The 26354-nt window shown below is 34.0% G+C and overlaps 1 protein-coding gene across 7 annotated transcripts in view; it reads right to left on the reverse strand.

The window, feature by feature from the left end:
• The window catches only part of LOC135136678 (uncharacterized protein), a 190349-nt gene that overhangs the window by 32699 nt on the left and 131296 nt on the right, over window positions 1-26354 (reverse strand). For all 7 annotated transcript variants that reach the window (XM_064066080.1, XM_064066079.1, XM_064066082.1 and 4 more), the window contains 2 exons: window positions 22895-23028; window positions 8779-8869 (listed from right to left, as the gene is read on the reverse strand). In XM_064066080.1, the coding sequence (XP_063922150.1) occupies window positions 8779-8869; window positions 22895-23028 (225 nt within the window). The remainder of the gene's footprint in view (window positions 1-8778; window positions 8870-22894; window positions 23029-26354) is intronic.

The following is a 26354-nucleotide window of genomic DNA, read 5'->3' on the forward strand; positions in this document are numbered from 1 at the left end:
ACTAACTTGAACCTCCTGAATTCAAATCCGAAATCGGAATTGACCTGTGAAGCTTCCTGAATTTTTTGGATTTTATATTCTGCCAACTATAAAAAAATGACGTTGTCGCATTTATCGGTGTCTCAAGCCCGAACTCTTAACTTGTCCGGTCACAAAATTATATGCCTTGACTAAAAAATTCCAAGGAATCGAATGGTATAAACAGGAACTCTGTATCTTGAACCGTTTTAAAATGAAGACGCCGTAAACTAGAAAAATATTTTTTGGATGCAGTTTGAAACGCAATTTCGGTTGAAATCGAATTAATATTCAACAACTGGTGGCAGAAATGAATTCAGCCGTACATAATTAGTCTAGAAACTCAATTTCAGAAAAATCGGAAAACCCTTGTTTTTTTCGTAAAATATTCTTGATATATTCCTTGTAAAATTTGGTGGTTGTGGTACGTCGTAATAACTTTGTGACTTGGTAACGGAGGTTCTTGGAATTTGCTATAGTTACTAACTTGAACCTCCTGAATAGAAATCCGGAATCAAAATTGACCAGTGAAGCTTCCTGAATTTTTTGGATTTTTATATCTTGTCAACTATAGAAATATGACGTCGTCGCCTTTATCGGTGTCTCAAGCCCGAACCCCTAACATCTCCAGTCACAGGATTATCCGCCTTGACTAAAAAACTCCAAGGAATCGAATGGTATAAACTGGAACTCCGTACCTTGAACCGTTTTGAAATGAAGACGTCGTAAACTAGAAAAATATTTTTTGGATGCGGATTGAAACGCAATTTCGATTAAAATCGAATAAATATCGGACAACTGGTGGCAGAAATGAATTCCGCGGTACAAAATTAGTCGAGAAACTCAATTTCAGAAAAATCGGAAAACTCTCATTTTTTTTGTAAAATATTCTTGACATTTTCCATGTAAAAGTTCGCGTCGAACTAACTTTTTCATTTGGTAACGGAGGTTCTTGAAATTTACTGTACTTATTAATTTGAACCTCCTGAATAGAAATCCGGAATCAAAATTGACCTGTGAAGCTTCCTGAATTTTTTGGCTTTTATATCTTGTCAACTATAGAAAAATGACGTCGTCGCTTTTATCGGTGTCTCAAGCCCGAACCCCTAACATCTCCGGTCACAGGATTATCCGCCTTGACTAAAAAACTCCAAGGAATCGAATGGTCTAAACTGGAACTCTGTACCTTGAACCGTTTTGAAATGAAGACGTCGTAAACTAGAAAAATATTTTTTGGATGCGGATTGAAACGCAATTTCGATTAAAATCGAATAAATATCGGACAACTGGTGGCAGAAATGAATTCCGCGGTACAAAATTAGTCGAGAAACTCAATTTCAGAAAAATCGGAAAACTCTCATTTTTTTTGTAAAATATTCTTGACATTTTCCATGTAAAAGTTCGCGTCGAACTAACTTTTTCATTTGGTAACGGAGGTTCTTGAAATTTACTGTACTTATTAATTTGAACCTCCTGAATAGAAATCCGGAATCAAAATTGACCTGTGAAGCTTCCTGAATTTTTTGGCTTTTATATCTTGTCAACTATAGAAAAATGACGTCGTCGCTTTTATCGGTGTCTCAAGCCCGAACCCCTAACATCTCCGGTCACAGGATTATCCGCCTTGACTAAAAAACTCCAAGGAATCGAATGGTCTAAACTGGAACTCTGTACCTTGAACCGTTTTGAAATGAAGACGTCGTAAACTAGAAAAATATTTTTTGGATGCGGATTGAAACGCAATTTCGATTAAAATCGAATAAATATCGAACAACTGGTGGCAGAAATGAATTCCGCGGTACAAAATTAGTGGAGAAACTCAATTTCAGAAAAATTGGAAAACTCTCATTTTTTTTGTAAAATATTCTTTACATATTCCATGTAAAAGTTCGCGTCGTACTAACTTTTTCATTTGGTAACGGAGGTTCTTGAAATTTACTGTACTTATTAATTTGAACCTCCTGAATACAAATCCGGAATCAAAATTGACCTGTGAAGCTTCCTGAATTTTTTTGATTTTTATATCTTGCCAACTATAGAAAAATGACGTCGTCGCCTTTATCGGTGTCTCAAGCCCGAACCCCTAACATCTTCGGTCACAGGATTATCCGCCTTGACTAAAAAACTCCAAGGAATCGAATGGTATAAACTGGAACTCTGTACCTTGAACCGTTTTGAAATGAAGACGTCTTAAACTAGAAAAATATTTTTTGGATGCGGATTGAAACGCAATTTCGATTAAAATCGAATAAATATCGGACAACTGGTGGCAGAAATGAATTCCGCGGTACAAAATTAGTCGAGAAACTCAATTTCAGGAAAATCGGAAAACTCTCATTTTTTTTGTAAAATATTCTTGACATATTCCATGTAAAAGTTCGCGTCGAACTAACTTTTTCATTTGGTAACGGAGGTTCTTGAAATTTACTGTACTTATTAATTTGAACCTCCTGAATAGAAATCCGGAATCAAAATTGACCTGTGAAGCTTCCTGAATTTTTTGGATTTTTATATCTTGTCAACTATAGAAAAATGACGTCGCCTTTATCGGTGTCTCAAGCCCAAACCCCTAACATCTCCTGTCACAGGATTATCCGCCTTGAGTAAAAAACTCCAAGGAATCAAGTGCTACAAACTGGAACTCAGTATCTTGAACCGTTTTGAAATGAAGACGCCGTAAACTAGAAAAATATTTTTTGAATGTGGATTGAACCACAATTTCAACTGAAATCGAATTAATATTCAACGATTGGTGGCAGAAATGAATTCTACTGTGCAAAATTAGTATAGAAACTCAATTTCAGAAAAGTCGCAAAACCTTTATTTTTTAGTAAAATATTCTTGATATATTCCTTCCAAATTTCGTACTAACTTTCTCATACGATCACGGAGGTTCTTGAAATTTGGTGTACTCATTAATTTGAACCTCCAAAATACAAATCCGGGATCAGAATTGACCTGTGAAGCATTCTGAATTTTTTTGAATTTTTATATAATGTCAACTATAGAAAAATGACATAGTCGACTTTATCGGTATCTCAAGCCCGAACGGCTGACTCATCCGGTCTAAAAATCACAAATAACAACCAAAAAACTTCAAGGAATCGATTGGTATGAATCAGAAGTCGATCGCTTGAACCATTTTCAAATTATCAACCCGTAAACTAGAAAAATATTTTTGCGACAAAAATTCAACAACCTATGTTTTAAAATTTTGCCCACATATTCTGTCTTCGTCCCACTGTGGTAAATGTTGCTGAATCACTGCTGCTTCGGGTCGCGTTTGGTAGGTAAATCATTTTCCGATGACTATGACGGTGTGTTTTTCTTGTTGAGGCGTCAATTATTATCAAACGAAGAGTAATGGGCCGGGTCGATCTGCCCGAAAATAGGATCGATATTCATCATGTAAATTATAATAATGGCCTCGTTAATCTTGCTATTTCGTCACGTTGTCATTTACAATCGTTCACTGTTCGTCAGTCGCACGTGCCTTTAATTTAATTTCGTAACAACATGACGTTCCAGCGACAGATTTTTCCCCAAAATAAGACCAAGATCTGTGGCGTAATGAACAAGGAAATAAAGGATGAGAATTCAAATTAGGAACGCCATTACTTTTTTCATAATGGTTCGGATGAATGGGAGCGTTCATTTTTCGTGGTCCCCCGCAGGCCGTTGCGGGATTTTAGGTACTTTTCCCGGAAGTTGACCCGATTTTAGCGCTGTTTACTGCTTCCACTTTAATATTCCGGCTATAATTCTCTGTGTTTACTGAAAATATTTGAGAATTCCGCGCTCCGGCCCTTCAATTCCAAATTTAATTAAATGGAAAAAGTGGGACGGGACGCTCTTGCGTCGGCTCTTAATTAATGTGGGAGGGACTCTTCATTAATTATTTACGTTTCTTTATTTTCATCCGCAAAGTGATTAACAATGCGCTCGGTAAACTAGATTTGTGAGTTTGTTTACGAAATCGGCGAAAAGGGGGCGCCGCAAAGACAAACAATAACATTTAAAATTCAAATTATAAACCATATTTGGAGCTAGACGGACACAGAATTAATTTAAATTGAAGATAATTGGCACCGAAATTTAAGCCAACTTGCGAATTCTCTATGCAAAAACTCGTTTTTCGACGCTGGTGCCACCCAATCTCCAGAATTGAGAGGTTAATTGCAAATTATCTCCGAAACTAAGCGTCGCAGCTAAGTTAAGCAGTTGGTAAAAAATCTGTTAAATAATTAAACCGCGCTCCAGGATCCAGGTCTGGCGTGTCTTTTGTCCATTGGTTAATTACGTCGAAATTTCCCGGTCCGCTTCCGCCGCCGCATTCATTTTTCCCCATTAGCACGTCCGCGGCAAAAAAGCTCCCTCTTGTATGGAATCTCCCAATTATCCTGGCTTAAATCTTGACATGTATCCATAATAATATAATACCGTTCAGGAGCAGGGCACTATTCCCGAAAGTTGCGGGGAGAGGGATTCGGCTGTGGTTTCATGCAAACAAGGGGTGAAACCCTCGGAACACCGGGGGCGCCGCCGCCCCCCGACATCTTTTTATTAATGTACGCCGGCCGAACTGCCCCTCGAAACCGGCACCACGCAACCTTGTTAGAGCTAACTCGGTTTAGCCGCTTCATTTGCCTCTCTCAAGGAAGAAAAAATTGCGAAGAAAGCGCCCTCGTAAATCCGCCATTAAAGCTCTTGAAAAATTCCCGATCGGTGTTACGCGAGTCGTATCTCCCGCGGGATCGCGCGTTTTTTTTTTTCAGGGAAAAAATCAAATAATAAGGGGGATTTCCAGTTACGTCTGGGGATTTTCGGGGTGCATCGATCGCCGCTTCGGAACTGTTTCGTCCGTTAATGTTAAATGAGTTTCGCAGGAAGTGAAAAGAGACTTTAAATAAGTAATTAAGTTCGCTAATCCGCCGTGAAAGGAGCTCGGGACGGGGTTTAATCCGGACCCATCATTTTAAATAAACTCGCAGGCTTTATACAACTACAAAAAGTCTTGGGAGGATCTAATTGAAAGCAAATATTTGTGCAGGGATTTCAATATTTATTTTATTAAACTGGAGGCAGGAATCTAAAGAATTGTTAATTGAAAGTTGAGTTCGGGCGGCAAAAATATGCCCGGAATAATTAAAAAGTCGACCAGAAAAGGGTTCCGGATTAAAATTTAAATTAATTGGTACGAAAGGAGCAGGGCTGGAGGCGAGTGCGGAAGTAAGGACGTAAGCTTAATCGACGCAGGCTTTATGATAACTTGAAATAATCACCTTTATTTCCCTCCATGCAACAGAGAAGATTAACGAATATTTTACTCCTGAATTAAACGTTTTCAAGGTTACTTTAATTATGATAAAATGTGCGCCGTTTTCCTGCCCGGGTTCCTGCTCCACTTGCAAATAACCCACACGTTTCTCACCGGTCGCCAGTTCCTGAGGGACATTGCGAAATATTTCACCCTTATTTATACGTATTGCGCTAATAATAAATTTTAGTTGTGTTTTTCAGATGGAATTTTAACTTCTGCAGTCAAAGATGACACATTTGCCATTTCAGATTTTTATTGGTAATTTTTTTTTCATTTTGAAAGCCAAAATTTTGAAAATCTTGATTCGGCGTCAAAAACGAGCTATAGGTTTTTCAAATCAGCTTATTGATATCTATATCCTAGATGTTGTGTGGATTTTTAGGCAACTTTCCCAAAAGTTCATACTTTCAATACTGAAATTTTTGACCTTTTTACTTCCCGAGCGTAAGCAAAGGAAGTATTGTAATCGAGTCCGTCGGCCGACTCTCTACTTTTACGTTTTCTCGATTTTTCATGACCCCTAGAAGACGAAGAAATAGGTCTCCCATTTCCGTCTGTCTGTCCGTCTGTCCGTCTGTCCGTCCGTCTGTCCGTCTGTCCGTCTGCCGTCCCGGATTTTTATTAGACAGATAATCTCCGAAAGTACTCGACCGATTGTTGTGAAATTTTGTACTTATATTAAGAATATCATGTAGATGGTAAAACGCTAACCAAAATTTGTCTAATCATCCCCACCACTAATGCGATGACGTCACTTCAAAATTGTACATAGTAAATGGGTTTTCAATTGTATAAAATAACATAGTCCTACACATGTAGTTTACAACTCTGAATCGACTTTTCACCCGAAACGTCCAGATTTTTGGAAAAAAAATCAAAATTATAAAACAACATTTTGAAATTTAATTTTTAATCTGCTAACCAGAATGCTTTGAAATGTTGCAGATGTTTTAAGGCTATAAAGAGCATCATAAATCTTTAGTCAAAAAATATTTCCTTATCCCCTCCAAAAACTTGATGACGTCAGCTCAAAAGTTTGTGGAATAAATCATATCTAAAATGTACAAAATATGATGAGTCTATACTTGTGATCTATCACTCCATTCATATTTTTTGGATTTGCATATACAGGGTGACTCAAAAAAATTAATGAATGCGTAAATATATTTTATTGATTTAATCAGGAACTACAAAACCGAATGCTCTGAAATCTTGCAGATGTTTTAAGGTCATAAAGAGCATAATAAATGTTTAGTCAAAATATATTTGCTTATCCCCTCCAAAAACTTGATGACGTCAGCTCGAAAGTTTGCCGAATAAATCATATCTAAAATGTACAAAATATGATGAGCCTGTACTTGTCATTTATCACTCCATTCATATTTTTTGGATTTGCATATACAGAGTGACTCAAAAAAATTAATGAATGCGTAAATATATTTTATTGATTTAATCAGGAACTACAAAACGGAATGCTCTGACATCTTGCAGATGTTTTAAGGTTATAAAGAGCATAATAAATGTTTAGTCAAAATATATTTGCTTATCCCCTCCAAAAACTTGATGACGTCAGCTCGAAAATTTGCCGAATAAATCATATCTAAAATGTACAAAATATGATCAGTCTGTACTTGTGATCTATCACACCATTCATATTTTTTGGATTTGCATATTCAGGGTGATTCAAGAAAATAAATGAAAGCGTAAATTTATTTTACTGATTTACTCAGGAACTACAAAACCGAATGCTTCGAAATCTTGAAGATATTTTAAAATTATCATAAGCATGGTAAAGTTTTGATCAAAACGTATTTGGTCGTCCCCCCTAAAAAATTTATGACGTCACCACAAAATTTTGCTGAATAAATCCTATCTAAAATGTACAAAATATGGTGAGTCTCTGCTTGTGATTTATCATTCCATTCAAATTTTTTCGATTTGCATATACAGGGTGACTTAAAAAAATTAATGAATGCGTAAATTTATTTTATTGATTTAATCAGGAACTACAAAACTGAATGCTTTGAAATCTTGCAGATGTTTTAAGGTTATAAAGAGCATAATAAATTTTTAGTCAAAATATATTTGGTTATCTTCTACAAAAAACTGATGACGTCAGCTCAAAAGTTTGCCGAATAAATCGTATCTAAAATGTACAAAATATGATGAGTCTGTACTTGTGATTTATCATTCCATTCATATTTTTGGATTTGCATATGCAGGGTGACTCAAAAAAATTAATGAAAGCGTGAATTTATTTTATCGATTTAATCAGGAATTACAAAACCGAATGCTTTGAAATCTTGGGAATATTTTAAAGTTATTATAAGCATGGTAAACTTTTGTTCAAAATGTATTTGTTCATCCCTCCTAAAAAAATTGATGACGTCACCCTTAAATTTTGCTGAATAAATTCTATCTAAAATGCAAAAAATATGATGAGTTTGAACTTGTGATTTATCATTCCATTCATATTTTTTAGATTTTCTTAAGAGGTGGTTCAAAAAAATTAATGAAGTCAATTTATTTTATTGATTAAATTAAAGGCAACACTTATTATTAGTATTACACCCCAACCAACCCAATTTGGTAGACACAAAATTTGTTAAAGGAAAAACTCGGTTGAAACATAAGGGTAGCACGCTTATTTACATCGACTTTAACATTACAGACCTGCATTTGTTTTATGCGCTGACTTGGTTCCGCGAATGTGAAAGAGACATGTTTATAATCAACCAATTGTGAATTTCACCGTCAAGAATTAAAATAAAACCCAATGTTTTATATAATAAGCGGAAGTCGAAGCAATAAAACCGATGGTCGTTTTGTTTACAGTTTCTCTGTTTGACTCTCACGTATGCTGTTACGCCTGTCATCTTAAATTAAGAATGTTTATACATACACGATTTTCAGTTGCCTCTGATACGTATACGTGAGTAAATTGTTTCGTTATTTTATTGATTATTACAAATCAATATTCAAAACGACCCAATTCATTTTCCAGAAAATTTGAGAATATAATAATTTTATTCTTAGTATTACACTACATCTATCCCAACTGATATACGTGTCCTTGCAAAAATGTTGATGACGTCATCGCAATTTTTTTTAAATTCCCACTACAAAAATGTAATGAGAAAAAAAACACAATAGGCATGCAGTCGTGAAGTTTCCGACAGCGAGGGAAGTACTGTCTAAACTCTTTAGACCAATTTTTCCAAGCATTTTCGAAAATTACCCTCAGTAATTTTTGTGTTGATTTCGAAAATAAGTACCAAATAATAATTGGACTGATTTAAAATTTTCAAGAAATCGGTGCGCTAGTTCTCCGTTAAATCCTCCTACTGTTTTCGTGTTGACAGGAAGCCCACAATCCGGCTACGACACCACCACTTGCCTAACCGTTCCGCCGTTTTTACGCATTGTCTTTGACCACTCACCTCGAAAGCTAAGGTTAATGCGTTTTTCTCCTGGCGCAGCTGCTCAGCCTGCTTCTTGTACACCAGCATCGAACGCACAGTTTCTTCCATCCTGAAACCAAACCACAATCAACAAAATCTCATTTACAATTTCCCGCTGACGCGGACCACTTGTCACTCTAAAATTTTGGCAGAACGCGCCTTGCATGACAGTCGCAACTACAAAGGACACTTGTCCTATGCTTGTCGTCCCGAAATAAAGCGCGAGAGTCCTCGACAGTTTTCGAAGTTCCTCCGGTAATGACACATGCGAGATTTGCGAACCGTGAAAGGGTCTGGCGGAGTCAATAAGAGCGAGCTGAGGGAGTGAAACCCTAATTCTTCGTAGTTTGCAGCCGATTCGACACATTCCCTGCAGATGGTGCCGCAACTGCCACTTTATAGGCCCTTCTTTGGCGATGGCGGGATAAGTGGCTGGATGTGCAGGCGAGGAATTAACTCATTTACAAGCGCGGTGTTTTGATAAGGGGCGGCGACCGGCTCATATTTTCCATGACGAAACCGATTTATCAACAAGCTGATACACGGATCTTCCAATTTTTTTTTAGGTTTTATAGGAAATTTATCTATTGAGTGAAAGTTTTTTGTCTCTTTACGGATGCAATACTTCTCTGAAAAATTATCATTTTTTTTGCGATTTTTATTGTCTGATAACCTCTATAAAGTAAACACCAGTGGCGTAAATAATGCCAGCTTATTTGCCTTGAATTTTTTCTTCAATTTTTCATTTTTTTTGTTCCTTCATTGTTTCGATTTGCATTTTTTCTAGTTCAACTTTTCAATTCAATTTCTGCAATTTTTCGATTTGAGTTTCTCCAGTTTTCAATTTTTAATTTTTCCATGTGCAATTTTTTGTTTCAGTTTTTTATTTTATTTATTTTTAGTTTTTAAATGCTCCGATTTTATCATTTTTTGTTTTTTCAATTTCAATTTTTTCAATTTTTCGGTTTGCAATTTTTCAAATTTTCTTTTTTTTTCAATTTAACTATATATGTAACTCATTAAATTTTTAGATTTTGCTGCCTTTCGATTTGAAATTTCACGCGTTTTCAATTATTAGATTTTTCAGTTTTTCGAGAAAAACGAGAAAGATATTCTACATGACTTACATTAGTACTACAGTCCAAAATTATTGGACATCAATATTTCTCTAGAAAATTCTATCCTTCTGAAAATATATTTCATATCGTAATTTTTTGTAGAGAAATGAGGATTTTGCAACTAAACTCCACCCTTCAGCTCACAATGAATAAAGCATTCATTACAAGTGAGAAGGGGTGGGTGGGCGGGGCCAATATTTTGTCCATTTTTTTCTTAATATACGAAGTCTTCTTTTCTCAACAAGAAACTGAAAATATGTTTAACTATCCTGTTGTTGAAAGAAAATTCTATATATAAAAAAAAACAAAACAAAGATTAAGCCCCACCCACCCGCCCCGATCTCAATTGTGATGAGTTTTCATTCCTAATCAGACCGAAGGGCGAAGTTTAATTGCAAAATTTCGATTTACATTTTTTCTCGTTTTCAAGTTTATATTTCCAATTTTCAACTTTTCAATTCAATTTCTAGATTTTTAGATTTCCTCTAGAAAATTCTATCCTTTTGAAAACATTTCATATGGTAATTTTTTGTAGAGAAATGAGGATTTTGCAACTAAACTTCACCCTTCAGCTCACAATGACTAAAGCATTCATTACAATTGAGAAGGGGTGGGTGGGCGGGGCTTACATTTTGTCCATTTTTTTGTTAATATACGAAGTCTTCTTTTCCCAACAAGAAACTGAAAATATATTTAACTATCCTGTTGTTGAAAGAAAATTCTATTTATATAAAAAAAGAAAACAAAACAAAAATTAAGCCCCACCCACCCGCCCCGATCTCAATTGTGATGATTTTTTCATTCCTAATCAGACCAAAGGGCGAAGTCTAATTGTAACATTTCGATTCACATTTTTTCTAGTTTTCAAGTTTATATTTTCCAATTTTCAACTTTTCAATTCAATATCTAGATTTTTAGACTTTCTCTAGAAAATTCTATTCTTCTGAAAACATTTCATATGGTAATTTTTTGTAGAGAAATGAGGATTTTGTAACTAAACTTCGTCCTTCAGCTCACGATGAATAAAACATTTATCACAATTGAGAAAGGGTGGGTGGGCGGGGCTAATATTTTGTCCATTTTTTTCTTAATATACGAAGTCTTTTTTTTTTTCAACAAGAAACTGAAAATATGTTTAATTAAATTCTATATATTAAAAAAAAAACAAAACAAAACAAAGATTAAGGCCCACCCACCCGCCCCGAACTCAATTGTGATGATTTTTTTCATTCCTAATCAGACCAAAGGGCGAAGTTTAATTGTACATTTCGATTAACATTTTTTCTAGTTTTCAAGTTTATATTTTCCAATATTCAACTTTCCAATTCAATTTCTAATTTTTTGACTTTCTCTAGAAAATTCTATCCTTCTGAAAGCATTTCATATGGTAATTTTTTGTAGAGAAATGAGGATTTTGCAACTAAACTCCACCCTTCAGCTCACAATGAATAAAGCATTCATTACAATTGAGAAGGGGTGGGTGGGCGGGGCTAATATTTTGTCCATTTTTTTCTTAATATACGAAGTCTTCTTTTCCCAACAAGAAACTGAAAATATGTTTAACTATACTGTTGTTGAAAGAAACCTCTATATATTAAAAAAACAAAGATATCGTCACTATATCGTGCAATTGTTTTTGCGAAAATTTAAACGTTAAACGAAAAAACTGAAAGCGGATTCGTATACTACAAGTATAGGAGTACATTCAACTCATTTTAATATATGGTTCATTGAGATGATGTCATTAAATTGTTGGTGGGGATGGCTAGCATTTAACCATCTGCATATTTCTTACATACATACAAAATTTGACAACAATCAGTCCAGCAGTTTCGGAGATTACGTGTCTAATAAAAATGGATACAGACAGACGGACAGACAGACAGACAAACAGACGGACGGACAGACAGACAGACAGACAGACAGACAGACAGACAGACAGACAGACAGACAGACAGACAGACCGACCGACCGACCGACCGACCGATAGACAGACAGACAGACAGGCAGACAGACAGACGGACAGACAGACAGACGGGCAGGCAGACGGACAGACAGATAGACAGACAGACGGACAGACAGATAGACAGACAAACGGACAGACAAATAGACAGACAAACAGACAGAGAGACAGACAGACGGACAGACGGCCAGATAAACAGACAGACAGACACGACATTAAAGCATAACCCACTAAACACTAGAGAAGATTTTCAAAACTAAGCGCAGAATGTTTCCAAATGTTGGTCATTTTTTGTAAAAATTAGTCATCAGTACTGGTTAAAATAAAACTGATTTGGCAAATGAGATAGACTCTGAGAAAAGAGAGGGTGGGTGGGCGGGGCTAGGAGCTGCCAAGATGAAACTGATTTTGGCAAATCACATACCTTCTAAGAAAAGAGAGGGTGGGTGGGCGGGGCTAGTACCTGCTAAGAAAGACTGATTTTGGCAGATGACATATCCTCTAAGAAAAAGAGGGTGGGTGGGCGGGGCTAGTAACTGCCAAGATGAAACTGATTTTGGCAAATCACATACCTTCTAAGAAAAGAGAGGGTGGGTGGGCGGGGCTAGTACCTGCTAAGAAAGACTGATTTTGGCAGATGACATATCCTCTAAGAAAAAAAGAGGGTGGGTGGGCGGGGCTAGTAACTGCCAAGATGAAACTGATTTTGGCAAATCACATACCTTCTAAGAAAAGAGAGGGTGGGTGGGCGGGGCTAGTACCTGCTAAGAAAGACTGATTTTGGCAGATGACATATCCTCTAAGAAAAAAAGAGGGTGGGTGGGCGGGGCTAGTAACTGCCAAGATGAAACTGATTTTGGCAAATCACATACCTTCTAAGAAAAGAGAGGGTGGGTGGGCGGGGCTAGTACCTGCTACGAAAGACTAATTTTGGCAAATGACATATCCTCCAGAAAAAAGAGGGTGGGTGGGCGGGGCTAGGACCTGCTAAAATAAGATCGCTTTTGCCAATTAACATACCCTCTAAGAAAATGAAGGGTATAGGGTATATCATTTGCCAAATCAGTTTTATCTTGGCAAGTATTAGCCCCGCCCACCCACCCTTGTTTTATTCAAAGATATGCTATTTGCCAATATCAGTTTTATCTTAGCAAGTACTACCCCGCCCAGGCGCGGATCCAGGGGGGGGGGGGGGCAATGGGTGCAATTGCCCCCCTCGACACACGACCGAGGTACTTTATTTTGACCAATTTCAAAATTTTGAAATCGCATTTCATTTTGTAAATACAGTACCTACAACCTCTATAATCCGAATTCACGATTATCCGAACACCTAGTAATCCGAACACAGGCTATTTGAAGTCGATGCTTGTTTAATTCGAACAAAAACTCTACAATCTGAACTGAACTTGGAAACACGCACCTACTTGCCAAAATGACGCAAGATCTTTCTACATATGTTGTATGGAGTATTTTGAAATTTTTAAAAATTGCCATATTTCAATGCACTGAATTAATTATCTAATTCTGGAAAAAAGGTTGAAGTTATCGAAGAAATTAAAATTAAAAAAATAAATTTCGAAAATCGTCGAAAATGGGTCGAAATTTGCATGAGGAACATTTCATTTTTGAAAAAATTTCCTAAAAATTCTGAAAAAATTCAGAGATATGTATATCCCGACGTGCTGATTCCAAAAATATAGCATGTTAATGGTAACCGAGCAATATTTTCGAAAATTTGGTGTGAAATTTGAATTTTTCTAAATTTTTAAAAAGTGCCATAAGTACTTATTTCAACTGGACGAATCTGAAAAAAAGGTTTAAGTTAGCGAAGAAATGAAGCCGTAAGTGACTTCTGAGGTCCAAAATCTACAAGAAAATGTATTTAGTTAAATTTAGAAAATCGTCAAGAATACATAATGGAAAATAACATTTTTGAAAAATTCGTCTAAAAATTCTGAAAAAATTCAGGGTATAGATCCCGGTGTGTTGATTCCAAAAAGATAGCGTGTTTATGGTCACGGAGTAACATTTTTTTAGAATGTATCTATTATCCATTGTTGCTTAAGAATTCTTTGATTTTGTTTAATAAAATTAAGGTTTATTTCTTGAAGTTTGTTTTCAACTGTGTATGAAGTTGTTATTCAATTTCCTTTCAGATTTTTGGAAAATCGCTGATCCCAATTAATTCGGATTATCGAGGTTCTACTGTACACTATACGTGTAACGAAAACAACCAAATGTCACCCACGTTATGTGAAAAAGAGTATACTAGTTAAAATTTTATCATTTTTTTTTTGTTTAGAACGCATTTCTGGGAGGTAAAATACCACAAAAATTGCCCCCCCCCCCCCCTAAACGAAATCCTGTATCCGCGCCTGACCCCGCCCACCCGCCCTTTATTTTCTTAGAGGGCTAGTACCTACCAAATTACGGTTGAAGGTGTTCTGATAAATTTAAAAAAATCCAAGGATTCTTTCACATTGAGTACTGATGGAATTCCTTCTTTCTTACTTAAGCACTGTGCGGAGATTCTTGCTGAGCCACTTTGTATTATATTTAATTTAATAATAAAGAAATCCGTCTTTCCTTTACTTTGGAAGAAGGGTTATATTGGTCCCATTCTTAAGAAAGGACAGCAGAATCAGGTGACAAATTATAGAGGTATTTCGATACCTTGCAATTTTGCTAAGGTTTTCAAATCAATTTTGTATCATCTAGTCAGCATGGTTTTATGCAGAAAAAATCGACAATTACATGATTTTGGTGTTATTTTTGGAAAATTCTGACATGACTTGTTTTTGAGTTAATTTTGGGACCCCGTTTTTTTTTTTGGAAAATTTAAAACAATCTTGAGATTCTAGATATTCTATTTGGAAAGAATTTGAAAGTGCTTTGGAGCCTCTAGTATCTTTTCTTCTAATAATTTAATTACATTTTTTAGAGGACACGTCATTTGCTAAAATCAGTCTTATCTTGACAGGTACTAGCCACCAGCCCGCCCTCTATTTTCTTAGAGAATATGTCGTTTGTCGAAATTAGTCTTAACAGACACTAGCCCCGCCCACCCGCCCCCTCTTTTCTTGAGGGTATTTCATTTGCCAAAATCAGTCTCATCTTAGGAGGTACTAGCCCCGCCCACCCACCCTTCCCTTTTTTAGAGGATATCTCATTTGCCAAAATCAGTTTTATCTTAACAAGTAATGATGACTAATTTTTGCAAAAATTGTCAAAAATTGGAAACATTACGAGCTTACTCATATACACATGGATGGAACTTAGGACCCTTGTTGTTTTTACTCTTTATTAACGATCTTGCTATTCCCTGCAATAAACTTATGTTGGCTGATGATCTCAAATTAGACATGGAAATTAATTTTTTTAATGATTGTTACTATCTTCAGTTTTGCTTAATTTTGCTTTACCATTAGTGTATTCGAAATATATTAATGTGAGATCAAGACTGGAGTACGGAGCAGTTATTTGGTACCCCATCTACGCAATCCATCGCAAGGAGATTGATGTTGTACAACGGACATTTTTAAAACTGTGGTATTCATAATGATTCATTAATTTTGATCTCTGTTAACTTGTTATTATTATTATTATTATTATTATTATTATTATAAAGTTTTTACCATTCAGTAAATTCGAGAAGCTTGACAGAAATCGCACCCCCATCGATCCGGCCCTGGAATTAACTCATTTCCAAGCGCAATGTCGAGGGGCTGCGCCCAGCTGCCACTTTGAAGGTGGCTATAGTTACAGGATGCATAAAATCGTGTTTATTCTTCTAACGGTGGCCCGAACACCTAATTGTTAAACGATACGCAAGGCGTTTTATTGTATTGGTAACACTGGAAGGAATTTTATGAACCTTAACTCCTGAATTACGATTAGCGAGGCGATACCCCTTCAGCTCGTAACTGTTCGTGCTATTGTTGTTGTTTTTAGAATCATCAAGATGTGTGTCGTGCACGTTTGCTGGCCGATTCCTCGCATAAATCAATTGTAATTCTGCCGCACGCAAACATCCGTCTGCGGCTATCGACAATATTTCAATAATTCAATAACCTCCGACTAATCTATAAATCATTCGGGAGACAAAAATCGGTCGAATTTTGAAAATCCGGAGCTCCCCAGGGCCCGAGCGTGCGCCTCTCCATCTTCCTCATGTTTATTAACGACATAGTCTATCGTTTTTTCTCTCCGCGTTAATTTCGCCGAATCCATTTTTCCTCTCCCTGCAGGTTGCACACTTACTCTCCCCCAGCAGCTACTCGGCGGTCTCTTTTGTCAACATTCGTATCAAATGTCAACGCTGACAACAGGAAATTAACAAGCACACTACTGTGCTCAAGAGTCGCAGCCGTGTGCCCGCATTGTGAAGTACAAGAACAAAGAGCAATATCGAAATCGAGCCAGAATAAACAGATTCTTTATTTACGAACATTCGGAATGATTCGCACCTCGAAGATATCATCGGAAACAAAGCGATTTGGCTGCAATTCCTCTTCCTCTCTCGATCAACAGAAGCGCCGAAACACAGCTTAGCGTAATAAAGTTATCTTATTCCTGCGCTCAAACCAGTTATGTCAATTTGTACACCCCCGTTTTCATATTCCGGAGAGGTATGGGTGCGTCTTGGATCGCAAGGGGATGCTGGAGCCGAAATGGGGTGCGTTGTTATTTATTCTGTTTGCGGGGATGATTTTTACAGAGAAAATAGAGAAGCGTCATAGTTTATATTAAATGACGGTTGAGGACTCCTCGACTTACGTTGGCAACAGTGTTTGGAATATAATTAACTACAATAGAAAAAAGGTCATAATATTTTCAACGACGCGTTTTCCTTCACTTTAATTCAGGTCACACGAATTGCAGTTCGTCGTCTGAGAACTTGTTTGATCTACAGACCAGAGCGCACTCAGGCCAATGTCGACTCTAAGCGTTCGGAAACGATTTGACTTATAAGCCATGATCCGTGATCTGATACACATCCTAACCGGTTTCGACCATAATTTCTGCTGTTTCAACTTTCGAATTCTCAGTTTTTCGAAATTTTAGTTTGGGGACTTTTCAGTTTACTCCTATTTATTTTTCAATTTTTGGATTTTACAATTTCTCAGTTTTTCAATTTCTCGATTTTTCAATTTTTGACTTTTATAAACTCTGTATGTGTCGATTTTTCGGGTTTTTTGGTTTTTCAATTTTTTTATATTTTAGGTTTCGATTGTTCAACTTCACTTTTGTGATTTTTCGATTTCTCAATTCTTCAATTTTTTAATTTCTCAGTTTTTGGACATTTCAGTTTTGGGATTTTTCAGTTTACTTATTATTCAATTTTTCGATCTTACGATTTTGCAGGTTTTTGATTTTTCAATTTTTCACTTTTTCGATTCGTCCGTTTTTCTTTCATTTTTCAGTTTTGGGATTTCCCAATATTTCCGTTCTTTGATTTTTCCATTCTTGACTTCTGGATTTTTCGATGTGTCGAGTTTTTACTGTTTCGATTTTTAAATTTTAGACTTCTCCATTTTTAGGTATTTTAATTTTTTAATATTTAAAATTTTAGATTTTTCGATTTCTCGATTTTTCATTTCAGCTCTCCCATATTTCAATTTTTCAAATGTTTCGATTTCTTAATCTTTCGATTTTTCGATTTCCCGGTTTTAGATTTTCTGTTTCTCAATTGTCGTTTTTTCAAATTTTTGATTTTTCAATTTTTCAAATTTGACATTTATAAACTGTCAATTTTTCGATTTTTCAATTAATCGATGTTTTGATATTCTCAGTTCTTGATTTTCGAGGGTTTCGATATTTCTGTTCTTGAATTCTTTAATTTTTCGATTTTTCAGGTTTTTGATTTTTGATTTTTTAGTTTTTTTAAGGTTTCGAATTTTCGATTGCTCAGTTTTTCGACTTTTTAGGTTCTCAGTTTTTGGATATTTCAGTTTTCGGATTTCTCAGGTTTTCCATTTTTCAGTTTTTCTTTCATTTTTCAGGTTTTCGATATTTCAGTTTTGGGATTTTTCAATATTTCGATTTTTGAATTATGTCGACTTTTTACTTTTTCGATTTTTAAATTTTAGACTTCACAATTTTTTGGTATTTTAATTTTTTAATATTTAAAATTTTAGATTTTTCGATTTCTCGATTTTTCATTTCAGCTCTCCCAAATTTCAATTTTTCAAATGTTTCGATTTTTCGATTTCCCGGTTTTAGATTTTCTGTTTTTCAATTGTCGTTTCTTCAATTCTTGGGTTTTAAATTTTAGATTTTTCAGTTTTTTGATATTGTAATTTTTCAATATTTAAAATTTTAGATTTTTCGATTTATCGATTTTTTATTTCATTTCTTCGATATTTCAGTTTTTCAAGTTCTCAAATTTTTCAAATGTTTTGATTTCTTAAAATTTTGATTTTTCAATTTTTCAAATTTGACATTTATAAACTGTCAATTTTTCGATTTTTCAATTAATCGTTGTTTTGATATTCCCAGTTCTTGACTTTCGAGGGTTTCGATATTCCTGTTCAATTTTTTAATTTTTCGATTTTTCAGGTTTTTGATTTTTCATTTTTTAGTTTTTTTAAGGTTTCGATTTTTCGACTTCACTTTTTGGATTTTTCGATTGCTCAGTTTTTCGACCTTTTAGTTCTCAGTTTTTGGATATTTCAGTTTTCGGATTTTTCAGTTTTTCTTTCATTTTTCAGTTTTGGGATTTTTCAATATTTCGATTTTTGGCTTCTGGACTTCTCGACGTGTCGCTTTTTTTGCTTTTTCGATTTTTCAATTCTTCGATTGCTTAATCTTTCGATTTTCCGACTTCCGGGTTTTAGATTTTCTGTTTTCAATTTTCGTTTTAAATTTTTCGATTTTTTAATGTTTCGATTTCCCGATTTAGTTTTCCATTTTTAGTTTTTCTTTCATTTTTCGGTTTTTCGATATTTCAGTGTTGGGATTTTCAATATTTCGATTTTTCGACTTTCCGATTTTTGACTCCTGGATTTTTCGATTAATCGATGTTTTGATTTTCCCATTTCTTGACTTTCGAGGGTTTCGATATTCCTGTCCTTCAATTCTTTAATTTTTCGATTTTTCAGGTTTTTGATTTTTAATTTTTTTAAGGTTTTAATTTTTCGACTTTTTAGGTTCTCAGTCTTTGGATTTTTCAGGTTTTGTATTTTTCAGTTTTTCTTTCATTTTACAGTTTTTCGATATTTCAGTTTTGGGATTTTTCAATATTTTGATTCTTCGACATTTCGATTTTTAGCTTCTGGATTTTTCGATGTAATCGATTTTTTTACTTTTTCGGTTTCTCGATTTTTCATTTCAGTTCTTCGATATTTAAATTTTTCAAGTTTTCGAATTTTTCAAATATTTCGATTTCTTAATGTTTTGATTTTTCGACTTCCCGGTTTTAGATTTTCTGTTTTTCAATTGTCATTTTGTCAAATTTTCGATTTTTGAATTTTTCAAATTTGACTTTTATAAACCCTCAATTTTTCGATTTTTCAATTAATCGATGTTTTGATTTTCCCATTTCTTGACTTTCGAGGGTTTCGATATTCCTGTCCTTCAATTCTTTAATTTTTCGATTTTTCAGGTTTTTGATTTTTTATTTTTTCATTTTTTTAAGGTTTCAATTTTTCGACTTTTTAGGTTATCAGTTTTTGGATATTTCAGTTTTTGGATTTTTCAATATTTTGATTCTTCGACATTTCGATTTCTGGCTTCTGGATTTTTCGATGAGTCGATTTTTTTACTTTTTCGATTTTTCAATTTTTCGATTACTTAATCTTTCGATTTTTCGACTTCCCGGTTTTAGATTTTCTGTTTTCAATTGTCGTTTTAAATTATTCGATTTTTCAATGTTCTGATTTCCCGATTTAGTTTCCTATTTTTAGTTTTTCTTTCATTTTTCAGTTTTCCGATATTTCAGTTATGGGATTTTTCAATATTTCGATTCTTCGACTTTTCGATTTTTGACTCCTGGATTTCTCGATGTAATCGATTTTTCTACTTTTTCGATTCTTAAATTTTCGATTTTTTAATTTTTAAAATTTTAGATTTTAAATTTCTCGATTTTTCATTTCAGTTCTTCGATATTTAAATTTTTCAAGTTTTCAAATTTTTCATGTTTCGATTTTCCTGTTCTTCAATTCTTTTAATTTTTTTATTTTTCAGGTTTTTGATTTTTCAATTTTTCGATTTTTTAAGGTTTCTATTTTTCGACTTCACTTTTTTGATTTTTCGATTTTTCAGATTTTAGATATTTCAGTTTTAGGATTTTTCAATATTTCAATTCTTCGGCTTTTCTATTTGGATTTTTAAATTTTAAATTTTTCAATCTTTTGATATTTTAATTTACAATATTTCTTAATTTTTCGATTTTTCGACTTCCTGGTTTTAGATGTAATCGATTTTCTTAATTTTTCGATTCTTAAATTTTCGATTTTTTAATTTTTAAAATTTTAGATTTTTCGATTCCTCGATTTTTCATTTCAGTTCTTCGATATTTAAATTTTTCAAGTTTTCGAAATTTTCAAATGTTTCGATTTTCCTGTTCTTCGATTCTTTTCAATTTTTCGATTTTTTAAGGTTTGTATTTTTCGACTTCACTTTTTTTTTGATTTTTCGATTTTTCAGATTTTAGATATTTCAGTTTTAGGATTTTTCAATATTTCAATTCTTCGGCTTTTCTATTTTTGACTTCTGGATTTTTCAATGTGTCTGCCTTTTTAAATTTTAGATTTTTCAGTCTTTTGATATTTTAATTTTTCAATATTTCTTAATCTTTTTGTTTGTTTGTTAATTTTTCAGTCCGGATTTATCGAGATTTGATTGTTCAGGTTTTCAATTTTTTATTTTGGCCTATTTCGGTGTCTCAGTTTTTCCAGCTTTCCATTTTTCCGTTTTTTTATTTTTCCGCTTTTCCAATTTTTCAACTTTTGACTTTTTGTTTGTCGGTTTCTCTATTTTTCGACTTCATCATTTTTCGATTTCTCGTTCTTTTGATCTTTCAATCTCTCAATTTTTTAATTTTTCGAAGTTTTAAGTTTTTTAAATTCTCGATTTATCGAGATTTGGATTTTTCGATATTTTAATTGCCAGTTTCTCGATTCATAAATTGTTCAATTTTTAACTTTTCGTCTCCACGTTTTCTTTCGATTTCTCAGTTTTTCGATTTTCCAGTTTTTCGATGTTTCGATTTTCTGATGCTTTATTTTTCGATTTTCATTTCTTTGATATTTCGATTGTTCAATGTTTCGGTTTTACGATATTTTAAGGTTTCGATTTTTCGATTATTAGATTTCTCGATTTTTTGAATTTTCGATTATTTTCATTTTTAATTTTTTTTTTCACTGTTAATATCGAAAACAACCACAAAAATTGTCACTAAAAACATTTAAAAATTCATACAAAATAGAACACGGTGTTTCTAAAACATTATTTTTCATAAAAATCCATTGGGTTATTGCGATTTCAACAGTATTCTTAGTTAAACAAAATATGTAAAATCTTCTAAATATGTACCAAAAATATTCACTTAGTCGTTATAAAAACCGACCAAACAACTATTTCCCGCAGCAATTATAGTCCAAACCAACCAAATCGTTTCTGAACGCTTAGAGTCGACATTGGCTTGAGCGCGCTCTGATCTGTAGATCAAACAAGTTCTCAGGCGACGAGTTGTAGTAAAATAAGGTTTTTATATTAATCTATGATTTTTATATCTCTGTCTGTCCGTCTGTCTGTGTCGATTTTTATTGTTAATCTCTGAAACTATCCGACCGATTGTTGTGTAACATTTTGCAATTTTGTATGCTATAAATAGTATTTTCACAGCTAAAACATAAAAACCCGTGAGATTCAGCATATCCCGGTGGGTCGGGTTGCGAATGCCGGACGCAGCGTTCCAGATAAATCTGCAAGGATATCGTCAGTAAACTATCCTTATCCTGGCAATATGCGGATGATTTAGTACATATTGGGTTCATAAAACTCAGACTGGGGTGGCAGCGACCACTTTAAATCATCGAGGTATTTTAGATATCGAAACCTCGTTCCTCGCCGAAATTGTTTATTTATCGTCGATTGCGATTTCCGCAGCACTTGCTCCACCTTCCCGTAATTGTTCTTCGTTGACGGATGATTGAGAAACCCATCGTTCTCCTACCTTAGCTCGATCGATTTTCCGTACATTCTTCGAGGACCCTTTCGTAATAATCTGGCGGAATTTTAGAAGCATTCGGGCTTCCGCAACGAAATGTAAATATTTGAAATTTAAATGGTCTCGTGTGTATCCCGCTCCGAAATGGTAAATAACGCAATCTTTTCATCCCCGTTACAAAAACCCTCCCCGAGATTCTCGATGACTCTCAGTCGGATTGGACTTGAACGTTCAGGAGTTTTAATTCCGTTGAAAAGTTATTTCATTTCTCTTTTTAGAAAAACGCCACTTTTGTTGGCTCGTCATGTAAGATCTGCCAGTTGTTCGTCTAATTTGATTTATACAGTCAGATAAAAGAGAGGGATCTTTCTGAAAGCTAACCCTGCTTATCTCCCCCAAGTACACAGTAAAAGTGAAAGCAAATATTTGAATCGCTGTGTATTTTAAACTGTCGTTTTATCTTATTAGGAGCATGACGTCTACCGTTCCGGATCGTTGTCCACGACGATATTTTTTCTCTCGGCAAAAAAAGATATAAAACTAATTCTCTGTCATGACCCTTTTCAGGCTAATACGTCCCTCAATTAGCTTCTCGAGTACAAAAAACGGATGGCGTAATTGTAGTTCGCAAACTGTACTCAAGCACCCCGAAAGTCGGTTGTAAAAATGCTATAAAACGGAGTCGGTTTCACCGGCAATGACAAACAGGTGCACACTATAATAATTCCGGGAGGAACAACCCGGGATAATGTTTATTTAACTTGCAAACTTCGAGGCTAAGCCGAACGGATTTAAAGATTCGACAGAATTTATTACAACCACTCCGATCATCCAACTCACCTAGTAAATTCAGTAGTAAGTAATTTGAGTCTGGATTTGCAACGAGCGGCTTCCTGAAGGGCTTGCTTCGCCCTGGACTCGCTGTCTGCGCGAAGACGACGTTCTCGGTCAGCATCCCTCTGCGCTGATTCTCTCTGCAACCAAAAAACGAATTAAAACTCCCGCGCTACAGCGCATTTCTGATTGGCCGTGACGTCATTGTCATTGTTCCTCTACGTACAATCGCACGCAAATGTTTTGAACCTATGAGCGGATCATTTTTGCCGATCGTCACCGAAGGAGGCAGTCCAAATCGTCCAAGGGCAGAATTTGTAGGTAGGTTCAAACTACAACGAAATTTACGTGTTGACCAAATTCTTCCTCTGAATTAGTTTTAATTTTATAAATACCCTATCTAAAATGTTCAGAATATGATGAGTCTATACTTGGGATTTACCATTCCATTTATATTTTTTGGATTTGTTTATACATACAGGGTGACTCAAAAAAAATAATGACTGAGTCAATTTATTTTATTGAAGAAATCAAGAATTGCAAAACTGAATACTTTGAAATCTTGTCAATTAGTTGGAACCTGGGGTGCGATTTTGTTTCTCGATCGAAAAAAACCCGTTAGCGATAAAATCTCGTTTGTTGATTGGTTGAGATGCTGCATTTCTGTCACATTTCTCGATTCTGTCACGAAATCAAGTCTTCATGGAGCGATCTTTTTTTTGTCGATAGCTCTGAGTAAAGTGATAAATTTTGGACACATAACCTCGAAATTTATGTCAAAATAGAAGTTCAAAATCGTAATTCTGAGTTATAAGTTCTTAAAATTAAGGTAATTGTAAACTTTTGAGCGTTTTAATAAGCTTATATGCAAAGAATAAATGCAAACTTTTGCATTTAAAACCTACGTAATGACATTTAATTTATCGCTTCGATCGAGAAACAAAATCGCACCCCTGAGCCCATTTTTTTTTGCAATATCTGTGATGTGCTATTAGTTTCCGTAAGTTATAAAATTATAAAAAAAAAACCTATTCTGCTCCAATAAAATCGAGAATATGCTCAAAATCACACTAATATTAGGTCTAATTGTGCCAACCATAGTTATAAAATTCATATTAAAATAAGTCACGGACATTTTTTGAAGTGTACTACATTTCAAAAAACAAAAAAAATGTTCAGTTTATAAACTTCATAATTTTGGTTTAAAGTTTATCAATCATGTTTGACGCTTTATTTTATCCGTTCCATTTGTTATCCTTTACTGCAGTAAAGTTGTGTAACACCGGACCGAACGTTCTTCGACCGATAGGATAATTTATTACTTCCGACATCTTTTCGGTGACAAATTTAATCTTCGCATACTTCAGCGTAGTTAGTGAATTCGTTGTGACCACTGAAATATACAAAGAGTAAATTTTGAAATGGAACGAAAGTCGAAGAATACTTTCAAAGCCACGATCAAAATGTATTTGCTTATCTTCGCCAAAAAATGCATGACGTCATCGTAAAATTTGATATGATGAGTCTATACCTGTGATTTATCATTGCAGTAATATTTTTTAGATTTACTTATACAGCCTGTCTCAAAAAAAGATCACTTCGATTTTTGATTTTTCGTTTTTTCGACCAACCATTTCATCGAATTAGATTTTTCAGTTTCAATTTTTCTATCAACTTTTCGATTTTATTACTTTCCAATTTTCTGATTTTTCAAATTTGCGGTATTTTGAATTTTCGCGTTTTTAGTTTTTTCGTTTTTCGATTTTTTAAGTTTTCGTTTTTTTGATTTTTCGATGTTTCGATTTTTTGATTTGCCATTCTTTCAATTTTCGATTTTTCGTCTTTCCATTTTTAGATTTCTGGATTTTTCTGTTCGTCAGTTTTTAGAATTTGCAATTTTTTTGCATTTTTCGATTATATTTTACTTTCCGATTTTTTTGATTTTTGAATTATCGATTTTACGTTTTTAATTCTTCTATTCTCGATTTTTCGATTTTCCATTAATGAATAAATTTTTCGATTTTTCGGTTGTTTTATTTCTCGACCATCGATTTTTCAACTTTCGATTATTCGATTTTCCATTTTCTGATTTTACGATTTTTCGATTTTCGTTTTGCCGCTTTTGTGGTTTTTCGATTTTTCTGTTTGTTTCAGTTTTTATGGTTCTGCAATTTGTTTTATTTTTCCATTTTTAGATTATTTTACTTTCCGATAGTTTGATTTTTGAATTTTCGGTTTTTCCATTTTTCGATTTGGGATTTTTCAATTTTTCGGTTTTTTAATTTTTCGTATTTCGATTTTCGATTTTTCAGATTTGTGGATTTGTGTCCGTTTTTTCGATTTTTAGAATATTGATTAATCGAATTTTCGATTTTTGAGCATTTCGATTTTTCGATTATCATTTTTACGATTTTTCAAAATCTCGATATTCGAGTTTTCGATTTTCCATTTTTCAAATTTTCAATTTTTAATTTTGCTTTTTTCGATTGTTGCTTTTTAGAATTTTCCCTTCTTCAGCTTTTAGATTTCAAGTTTGTTACTTTCCGATTTTCCACTTTTCGATTTTTTTATTTTTTTTTCAATCGTCGTTTTTTCGATTTTGATTTTTCCGATGATTTTTCAATTTTTAGGCCTTGCAATTTTTTTACTTTTCGTTTTTTCGAGTATTTGTTTCATCGAATTTTCGATTTTTCGATTTTCGATTTTTCGGTTTTTCCATTTTCCGATTTTCGATTTTTCGATTTTCCACTTTTAGATATTTTTCGATTTTTTTTTATTTTTCGATTTTTCTGTTCCTCAGTTTTGAGACTGCAATTTTTACTCTTCCACTTTTCTATTATTTTAGTTTCGGATTATTCGATTTTTGAATTTTCGGTTTTTTTTTCATTTTTCGATTTCCGATTTTTCGGTTTTTTAATTTGTCGATTCTCGATATTCCGATTTTCGATTTTTCGATTTTCCAATCTTCGATTTTTCAATTTCCAGTTTTCGATTTTCCACTTTTTGATTTTACGATTTTTCGATTTTTCTGTTCGTCAGTTTTTAGGCTTTGCAATTTGTTTACTTTTCGATTTTTCGATTATTTTACTTTCCAATTTTTTGATTTTTGAATTGTCGACTTTTAGAGTTTTCAATATTATGAATTTTCGAATTTTCGGTTTTCCTATTTTTCGATTTTTCATTTTTCCATTTTTCGGTTTTTTGATTTTTCAATTCTCGGTTTTTCAATCTTGCAAATTTTCGATTTTTCAGATTTGTGAATTTCCAGTTTTTCGATCGACCTACGTATTAGATTCATTGAATTTTCGATTTTCGGTTTTTCCATTTTTAAATTTTTGATTTTCCTGTTTTGTATTTTCAGATTTTCTGTTTTTCGCATATCTGATTTATCAAATTTTCGATTTTTCGGCTTTTCGATTTTTCTATATTTGATTTTCGAATTTTCGATTGTTCAGTTTTCCATTTT

Source organism: Zophobas morio, unplaced genomic scaffold (assembly GCF_036711695.1).
Source record: "Zophobas morio isolate AGI-343-1 ecotype UQ-CSIRO unplaced genomic scaffold, CSIRO_AGI_Zmor_V1 ptg000026l, whole genome shotgun sequence".
In the NCBI taxonomy this organism is placed as follows: domain Eukaryota; kingdom Metazoa; phylum Arthropoda; class Insecta; order Coleoptera; family Tenebrionidae; genus Zophobas; species Zophobas morio.